We start from the raw sequence: 9514 nt of genomic DNA, 5'->3' as shown, positions 1-9514 counted from the left end.
TGTATAAAATAGGGTATTACTATCATACATTTTCAGTTGCAAAACTGAAATAGTGGGATGTATTGTAGACACATATATACTTTAGTATATTAATAATTTAATATGTTGTTAAACAAAAGAAAAAAAATAAGATAACACTATTAGAAGGACGTTTATCGTGGCGAGGGCTACGCGACGTCAACAACAAACCGCATCAAACTGAGTTTCTTCCATAGACATTTTTCCCCCTAGGATGGCCAAGGCATGCCCCGCCCTACTCTGCCTCTTATTGGCTTACCCTGACCTTCTTATCCTAACCAATCCCACGTCTCTTGCCTAAACCTGACATTCTCTGACCTAACCAACCCAACCAACGAAGGCAACGAGGACTAGCTAGCTACCGTACTAGCCAATCAGAGGGAGAGTAGGGCCGGCCATGCCTTCCCGATGGCTTCGCCATCCTAGGAAACACAAATTCGCTAACGGTAGAGATGGCGACCAGGATGTCATGTGCTAACGTTACCTAGCCAAAGCGACGTTTTTTTAAATTATCAATCGGATGAAGAGTTCAGCATATTGATTTCACACAATAACCAGACACTATGGAGGAACCGTGGGATTTTGAGTTTTTGTCCCGCATCGCTGACAGCTGCTTGTCGTTCCTATCCGAATTTGTTGACGACTGGCTCGCCAACGATATGAGAGTCTCCATATTCAAAATCTTACTCAGCTGGTTAATTTTTAGTCTTATCGCAATTCACTTTGCATGGAAAGTATACGGGAATACAGTCAACGATATGTATTATCGACAAGGTGAGTTTTTTTCGACCTTATCTCTATATCACTTGCTAAACTAGTGCCAGTCTCGTTGGCTTTATCTCCGTCTGTTGGTGTTTATGTTCAGGGACTGGACAGAACGGAGGCACACCTGATACAGCGCCTCACCTGAGTGGATGGTAGGTTTCCGAGCATCCATGTCGCTTCAAACAGGTAGATTATCCTGCCCATACTGTCTGGTGCTCTAAAACGTCAGTTAGGATAGGCCACCATAATGGCAAAAGCTAGTTTTAGGATCTTTGCTAAATGTTTTTTTTTCTGATTGATTGAGCATCTAATAGTTAAGGGAGACTGCCTATAATTAAAAAAATGAATGGATATAGTGTAATTATGTTCTCTCAACTGAAGCTGTTGCAACATGTATTGCAAACATATCACAGATGGTGGTAGGGCTGCACAATTAATAGCAATTGTATCCAAATCGCAATATGGACTAGTGCAATATCCAAATCGCAGGGGGGACACAATATTTGTTAATGGTAAAATATGTGTCAAACCATTCTGAATTACTGTAATTATTGTGGTGCTGCAGAGATGTCCCGGCCTACAAATCGTATCCTACAGACTAAAGAAAAAAATCTTAGTTTGGTACAGATCCTCGCAAAAATCACACTATAATCATTTTAATTTCTTTTAATGTTAATAATTATTAATGAAAATGACGATAATGATACAAAAACGATCATTCCCTCCAATATCGTGAATAATATCGCAATATCAGTCAAAAGTAAATTTTTTTTAAACAATTAGATATTTTCCTCATACAGTATTGTGCAGACCTAGATGGTGGTGGGGTAAAATATGTATAATAGCATTCTAGAGTTTTTATCATACTTAAACTGTATTGCTGTTACTGCTTTTTAAAATATTTTTTTTAGTAATAACATCCTGTTATTCTTGCAGGGAAAGTAAAGCAGGAGATCCCCCCAAAACTCATCGAGATTAACAGGACAATGGTGTTGGATTTTGGACTTAATCCAAGTGAGAGCTGGACTCCTGTGTTTTGCTTATCATAAAGCATCTTCAGTGCATTCAAGATGCATGGCACCTTCTGGTGACTGCCCAGAGAAACATCTGTTATGCATACCAACAGTGTCATACTGATATCCACTAAATCAACTAGTGATGGGAGATATTTATTTTGGCTTGTCAACATTTGTCATTGAGCAGAACTTTACTCCACATACATACTAATTTTTGCTTTGGTCCCCCTTTTCCCCCCAAGAGGCTTCAGTACAAATGTGACAAATATTGATGGGTTTGTGTGTAAATGAAGGTTGCTTAAGAACACTGTGATGATAGCAGATATAAAAAATGTTCTATTCTGACCATGAGCAAAATAATTGGACTTGATTTGAATGATGAAAGGAACGATAGAAAGTATTTTTCAAGTCTTTTTAAATACAGATCCATGAAAATCAGATTGATTGATTTTGATTTGTGTGTGCAATTTTAACCACTGTTTTTCCATAACATATAAGGAGCATTATTTGCACTTAATGAGTGATACAGAGTGCCTGTCTAGAGTATTCATCCCCCATTTGACTTTGTCCTGTTTCAACATTGACTCACAGCAATCTCTTGTGTCAAAGTCAAAACAAATCTTTACAACAAATGAAAATTAGGTTCAATTATAAAATACAAAATAATTCATGAAACAAACGTTCACCCTGTTAATGACACACCTCATATGCACACTTTGAATGAAAACCACCTTCATGTCAAGGTGTGACAGATCATTTTATATTATGTATCTGAAAGGACCATCAGCTGGTTAATCAATTCCTTGGCAAAAACTAAATCATGAAAACAAAGGAACATTCTTAAGTACGACGGAGCATTAGGGCCACATCAAGGGGAAAACAATTGGGAAGATTTTATTTTGCATTTTGAGAATAAAGTCGAAATGGTGAGAATAAAGTCAACATGACGAGAATAAAGTTGAACTACCATTTCGAGAATAATGTCGAAATGTCGAGATTAAAGTTGAAATGACGATAATAAATTCAACTCCTTTATCACTTAATCACATTAGAGCGACTGTCTGCCATGCCAGCTGCCATGTAGGAAACATCATAGATAGGCTATGGGTTACATCCTTGGAGTGCCGTGCTCTCCTGAGCCCCACTCCTTCATGATCAAACTATTTGATCAATTGTCTTATTGTGTCTTGTGATACAACATATCCTCTCTGTATTGTGCATAGGTGTAACCATCAATACCCTTGCATCTGTTCATTACAAGCTATTTCAGTTTGCAGGAATACGGCCACCTCTTCCAAGTTTGTGTGGTTTCTCCTTCTGAACAGACGCAATTTTCGGCACAATCTGTTCAAAGTCCTGATACTTATTGCCATACTGTGTTTAAGCGCTAAAAGAGAATGAATTTCCTTGTTATTAAAACCAATTCTGAAGTACAATTTCACGAGTTCATATAGGCCTTCACAATGCATTTTGTAGAAGACTATAGGTAAAGCTAGTAGTTTGGTTTAGGCTATTCGCAAAAGTCTGACTTGATTCTTGAAATATCAAGTTTTTTTCTCAACATGTCGACTTTATTCTCAAAATGCAAAATAAATAAAAAATCTTCCACCTTATTTTTTTCCCCTTGATGTGGCCCTAATGCTCCGTCATACTTAAGACATCTGAAACAAAGTAAAAGAAATATTAGGTAAGGATAAATAAAAAAGCCAAGGCACTGAATATTAATGAGGGTGGTGCATTTGGCACTGTCACTATCACTGTGGTTGTTGAAAAGGGAGACAATACATACATCTTTTTCCGGGGTGCTTCACCAGCTTTACACCTACAGGGAGAAAAACTTGCACAATGAAGCATGGTGGCACTTCGTGGGGGTGCTCCTGTAAAGCAGACCATAGTGGCTTTTCATGGTAGAGGGTAAAATGAACGCCGCAAAATACATTGATACTTGAGGTTTAATATTTTTACATATTTGTGCTCATCAGTTTGTTTTACTTTGACATTAGTTTCTTATGTTAATATGTGTCAAAAAAAGTGTTAACTGGGATTTAATGCAAAATAAAATATGAAAAAGTCAAAGGGGGGTTGAATACTTGTGTTATACTAATGCTGTTATAATGGCAAAGACAAGTCGGTAATACAAGACAATGCAATGCACTGCAGTGTGTATTTACAGAAAAATGTAATGTTGTACATAGTCCTTGTCAAATGAACTAAACAACAAAACCATCAGCATATTTTAGGGACCTGAAGAGACCTGCAGCAAACCAGGAAGATAATACAAATGCAAGTTTTGTTTAAATAGCTTGATTGTAAAAAAAAAGATTTTGCAGTGATTTTAAAAAGATAATCAGCTAATCTACTATGTAAGAGCTTATTGTTCCTGGGTAAAAGCTGAAAACAAAACTGTTCTTTTTTTAATTCCACTCCTATCTCATATTTTGTGGTCATAATTTAATATAGCAATACCAGTCTTGCTTTTATATAGATTTACAAAGGGTTTCACAGGTATGGGCCAAACATGTTTGGCTAGAGTTAACTAGAGTACTACAATTCCAAGTTAGAGTGATAAAGTACTTTATTTATCCAGATCCACTGGAGTTAGATCATTTATTTTGTGTGCTTTGGAATTATCATATGTTAATGGTGAATTGGTGGGATAAGTAGCATGTGCACATCCATCACATTGGTGCAGGTTAGGCCAGGTACAAGTAAGCGCTGCCCAGCAGAAAGACGTGTAAAAAATGTGTAAGAATCATTGTTGGTAAGGAAGTTGTCAATGTCCAGCTCCTTTGCTTGTGCCTCTTCATACACCCCCCAATCAGTGATGGCCCCTGCTGCCTCAGTGGGTCCATCCTGACCATCAGTTCCACCACTCAGGAAGACAGGGCCATTAGGCGGAAGCTTCAGGCCTCTCAGCTCCAGTCCCACTCGCAGAGCCAGCTCCTGATTTCGACCACCTCGACCGTTGCCTGTCAGCTCCACAGTGGGCTCACCTCCAGCTAAGAGACACGTGGAACCCCATCCTTCTGTACGCCCTTCATCCAAGACCTGCATGGTACGGCAGAGGTCCCAGCTCTCCACACCTACTTCAGGCCCCAGCCTCAGCAGCTCAGCGGCAATCTCTGGAGGAGGTTCCTCTTGAGAACAGGCAAAGTGGGCCAGGAGGCCGTATAGTCTGGAGACTGACCTTACATCGCCACACACTCCTGGTGCCAGCACAACAGGGCGGAAACCTAACTCTCGGGCACGGCGACCTGCATACTTCAGGGCAATGCTGTTGGAGCCAATCACAGCGTTGAGAACATGTCCTGATGTATTGGATTCATCTTTATTCTCCCTCCACCTGGGACTTGGTCTCCCAAGGACATACTTTACTGAGGCTGGTAGAGAGTTCAACAGCTTGTAACGTTCAAGGACTGACAAAACTTCTTCAGGCCACACCTCACTCCACACTGTGGGGCCGCTGGCTATCAAGTCCACAGGGTCCCCAATTACATCGGACAATATCAGTGAAACCACCTGTGAAGAAGGGATTAGAGTAGTGATAATAAAATGCTAGAACAAGATCTTCTCTATAATAAAAAGCTAATTAAAGAAAAGTATGTTACCTGGGCAGGGTGAGCACAATGCGCAAGCCCTCCACCCTTTAAGAAAGACAGGGCACGTCGCACAGTGTTCAGCTCTTGAATAGTGGCACCAGCACCTGCAAGTTTGCGAGTAACATCGTGTTTCTCTTGCAATGAGATTGGTGGGATGGGTGCAGGTAATAGCGCAGAGCCTCCACCTAGACACAGATTCACCACCTTGTGTTAAAGATTTACATTTCAAGGTATGGTTTTGTAAAAAAAGAAGAAAAGCAACAAGAAGGTATATTTTTACCTGAAATCAGTACAAGCAGCAGGTCTTTCTCTGTCAGTTCACTGGCTAACTGCTTGATCGCTTCAGCTGCCTTCTGGGCATCAACGTCAGGCAAGTTGTGTTTAGCTCCCTCCATTACTCTGATGCGACTGTTTTCTTTTAACATGAGATGGCTGTAAAGGAAGTGAGAAATGTTATGCTGCTTAAACTTATTCTTGTGTAATACTTTAAGTTGTTTACATCCTAAGGCTTTTGCTTACTCTTTTCCATGCTGCTGTAATGTCTGCTGAATCCCATGTGGCACGCTTATTACTCCTTTCACTAAATGATCCCCCACAATCCTCTCTGCCTCGGCAGCCATACCCAGTACAGCTTTTCCAAAGCCCACCAAGTGAAGGTTGTTTTTGAGTGTAAATTTGTGACCATTAATAATGACTGAGTCCTCCTTGCGCTCCATACTCTGCCGGACCACCGTGTCTGGCTGCACAGCTTCCACTGCAGCTGCAAACACCTTGCGTGCCCTTGAGTCCATTGACATTTTGCACAATGTAGGTTTTCTTCTGCTCACCAGGGCCAGAAAAGGTTGAGGCCGAAACAGGGAAAGAACACGGGCCATGGACAGTTCAGTGGGTCGCAGCAGAAACTGCCTGAGGAATTAAAAAAGTCTGTGTTTATAAAGACAGGTTCCACAAAAACGTGTTATTTTAAAAAGAACACATATATTGAATTGAGCAATGTGCAGGAAAATGTCAGATATTCTACAGTTACTCACAAATAATTTTTGTTTGGCAAAGGACACTTCTACCTCTCAAGTAAATGTTGAAAAATCAGAAGGTGAACTGTAGTATTGTAGTCATCATTGTGATCATTAACCTTCTCAGAAACTCACATTTCTGCAATTCTATCTGGAAACAAGGACTCAAAATTCTATATCTTATGGCTATATCTATCTATATATCTTTTTATGTTTGTGTTAGTGTCAGAGGTCACTGCTGTACTTGATGGTGGGGAGTACTTTTGAAAAGTAAAATGATATCAAAGTGAGGTAGTTGCACAACTTGAATTACTAGTATGGTGCATTGAAGATTAAAATGCAAGTTACATTTGCAGTAAAGTAATAAATCTGAGCCAAAAACAATTGGCTGTGGCCAGAAACCTATATTCAAGTGTTTAAAGTTAATAAGCTCTACAGTCCTTTCACTGATTGGTAGCCATGTTAAAATCTTACCCGTGATATAACACTGAAGACTTCAGGAGTACACTTGTGTGTGTGGTGCTGTTGTATACCTATTCTATTCACGTAAATTAATAATTTGTTTATGTGTTGGCTGTTAGCTTACTTTTAAAGGCTGAAAAGAAAGTGTTCAGACCATTGCATTCCTTTTGTGTTTAAATTCAACCAAAACCCTACAAAGATAATAGCTGGTATCATCCTAAGCCAGTTACACATGTGCCGGAAAAACTGTGCTTTCTGCTCTCATGAGGCGGCCTACCTGTGAAGGTTGTAAACGGGATATAAAGCCTGTGGATTCCTGTGGAAGCCTGTTATGTGCTCTCCAGCTCAGCAGTCATGCAGTGAAGCAGAAATCTGACCAGAGACTGACTGGAGTTGTGTACCTTGTGTGTAATGATTGACTTGAATGGACCACAGGACACATCCAACTACTGATCATCCAGCTGTGCATTTGTCTCGGAAGATGTTTATTCCCCCCCGACTGGGTGAACAAAAAAAGAGTAGTATCTGACAGACTTTGTAGCCATGCATGTTGCAGCATAGTTCAAAGGGTACACAACCTAAAGCTAGTTTACAAGGGCTGGCCCCTCTTAATCGATAAGTTGACTGATTGGTCATTTTGATCTTAGTCGACTTAGATTTTTTTAGTCGATTAATCATTTTTTAAAGCTTTTTCATACTGAATGACATATTTCCAAGAAACGTATGACTAAACTCTGGTAAACTCCAGATTTAAAGTGGTATTTTTGCATGATTCTTTGTGGAGAAACTCAGATCTGTCGATTAAGTCAAGTAATAGATTATTCCAAAATCATATGAGTTTTAGTCTCCTAAAAATTTCTTTAGTCAAGGATAGCCCTATAGTATACACTAAATTAATGTGCACACCGCTCGCAAGTTTCTCTGAATTGTGAAGACACCTGCATTCATGCTCTGTTTGAAAACCAAACATGTCAATGAGGCATTGTAAGCCTAAGCTTGCATTGTTTGTTTATGACAGCAAAGAGCCTTATTCTCACTTGTAGAAATAGTAGTCAAGTAAATTATATTTCATGTAAGATTTTGGTATCATCAAAAACCCTGACTATAGACATTCAGGTCATACAGTGTTGGAAAGTTGTCTTTTTGATATGTTTTTGCACGTATTCATTATATTACTACAAAAGAAAAGTTTGACAGCTTGTCATCATTTGTAAAAGATTATTTTGAGGATGAAGAATTAAAACGGTTTTGTAAATGAACAGATCAGCACATATCCTAAGAAATAGCACATGGGCCACTGGGGGTAGATCGTTTTATACAGTCTATGGGGTAGATGCTATAAATTGGTCAACCATCAGCAATTTTTGCTATTCCGTTTATACTATGCTGGCTTTCCCTTTAACATCTCTAGTTGTATGAGGCCATTGTGGGCAATGTTGTTAATTGAGCAGGACTGTTATAGTATAAGATTTTTTACTTTTGCACCAACGTGAAGTACTTTGGCTTGTAATGAGCAAATAACCCGTCTGGTTATTTTATCTATAAACAATTTGTCAATTAATTTTCCAGAAAATGTATTATCATAGGGCTGGGAAATATGACCATATATATCATCAAAACGATATGTGTATCGTATATTTTCTTCTATATTGTTGCATGTCGGAAAATTTTTTGAAGTTTGCAGTTTGGCTGCTGGTTAACCAGCAGCCAAACTGCAATAAGGCTATAGGCCTATTTACGTAATTTGGACACCATGTTCTGATCCTTGCACTGTATTTTAATTTTCTTAATAAAATGAGAAAATACTCAGTACTTCTCATTTAATACACACAGAAGTATACAAAATATAGGCTTACAATGTGGTTATTTATATAGACTATTTATTTATTAAATGACCAGAAAACGTTCTATATCGTGATACTGTATCTCGCCATAAGATTTTGGCCATACCGCCCAGCCCTATTATATCATGATAGCCCTATATATTTATGTAGTAGCCTACTAGTGATATCAAACTACATATATCGTGATAGAGGATTTTATCCATAGCATATCACCTACCAACAAACATAACACAGACCCTTCACGAAATAGCGTTGAATGATTTATAAATAAATGTACGTTACCATGGTCACCCTCAATCTTTTACACTATCCAAACAAATGTCCGCACTCTTGACATGGGCTGTTGACATATTCAGTTAAAGTTGGTTTATACCTCAGACGTTCCTTTCTTTAAGGACAAAACTCTGGCTGTTATTTTCTTCTTCACTTCTCCTGCGTCCATGTTGCTTTCTGGAGCAAAACCTAGAAGCTGACAGAAAATAGAACAGGCTGACAAATGTGACAGAAAGTGCTGGACCAGAGCGGCAACTGCTAATAATCAGAGTGCTAATAATGGTAGCCTACAGATAAATGACGAGAAAGAGTCAGACAATATGTCTGTGCAGATGGATATAAGAGTAAAATATTATATATTATATATTATTCTATACCTCAACTTGACTCTTACTCTTAACATCTCATTGTTAATTCACTGGAATAACGCATTTTCTGTTGTTCTATGGCTTTGAACTTTGAACTTTCACATATATCGCGATAACTATCACATAGCGTGGTTTCCGACCAATGCTCGTGTCAGA

At 38.8% G+C, this 9514-nt stretch overlaps 2 protein-coding genes across 7 annotated transcripts; one reads left to right on the top strand and one right to left on the bottom strand.

Moving 5' to 3' along the window:
- Positions 1-403: 403 nt before the first annotated feature.
- tcta (T cell leukemia translocation altered) lies at positions 404-2598 on the top strand. The gene is made up of 3 exons (XM_031301583.2): positions 404-792; positions 884-935; positions 1720-2598. The coding sequence occupies exons 1-3, from the start codon at positions 582-584 to the stop codon at positions 1760-1762; spliced, it is 306 nt and encodes a 101-aa protein (XP_031157443.1). The 5' UTR covers positions 404-581; the 3' UTR covers positions 1763-2598.
- Positions 2599-3961: 1363 nt separating this feature from the next.
- glyctk (glycerate kinase) lies at positions 3962-9503 on the bottom strand. 6 transcript variants are annotated; one of them, XM_031301579.2, is made up of 6 exons: positions 9385-9503; positions 9098-9186; positions 6226-6300; positions 5679-5830; positions 5408-5583; positions 3962-5318 (listed from the first exon to the last, which is right to left on the bottom strand). In XM_031301579.2, exons 1-6 carry the CDS (start codon positions 9391-9393, stop codon positions 4437-4439), a joined length of 1383 nt encoding a protein of 460 aa, XP_031157439.1. In that variant the 5' UTR covers positions 9394-9503; the 3' UTR covers positions 3962-4436. The 6 variants fall into 6 exon arrangements, with proteins under 6 accessions (XP_031157439.1, XP_035858248.1, XP_035858247.1 ...); XM_036002355.1 differs by having other exon boundaries at positions 9098-9179; positions 9385-9401; XM_031301578.2 differs by having other exon boundaries at positions 4437-5318; positions 5918-6304; positions 9091-9179; positions 9385-9468.
- Positions 9504-9514: the final 11 nt, after the last annotated feature.

This window comes from Sander lucioperca, chromosome 6, assembly GCF_008315115.2.
Source record: "Sander lucioperca isolate FBNREF2018 chromosome 6, SLUC_FBN_1.2, whole genome shotgun sequence".
NCBI classification, from domain to species: Eukaryota; Metazoa; Chordata; class Actinopteri; order Perciformes; family Percidae; genus Sander; species Sander lucioperca.
Note: the sequence above shows the minus strand (reverse complement) of the source record. Positions and strands in the feature narration are given on the sequence as shown.

Bases quoted from the DNA above. Each gene is read 5' to 3' on its own strand.
- tcta (XM_031301583.2), top strand. From the start codon at position 582: ATGGAGGAACCGTGGGATTTTGAGTTTTTGTCCCGCATCGCTGACAGC. The intron at 793-883 runs GTGAGTTTTTTT...GTTTATGTTCAG, and splicing joins CGATATGTATTATCGACAAG to GGACTGGACAGAACGGAGGC. The intron at 936-1,719 runs GTAGGTTTCCGA...TTATTCTTGCAG, and splicing joins GCGCCTCACCTGAGTGGATG to GGAAAGTAAAGCAGGAGATC.
- glyctk (XM_031301578.2), bottom strand. From the start codon at position 6,273: ATGGCCCGTGTTCTTTCCCTGTTTCGGCCTCAACCTTTTCTGGCCCTG. The intron at 5,584-5,678 runs GTAAAAATATAC...ATCTGTGTCTAG, and splicing joins GCTGCTTGTACTGATTTCAG to GTGGAGGCTCTGCGCTATTA. The intron at 5,319-5,407 runs GTAACATACTTT...CCTTCTTCACAG, and splicing joins ATTGTGCTCACCCTGCCCAG to GTGGTTTCACTGATATTGTC.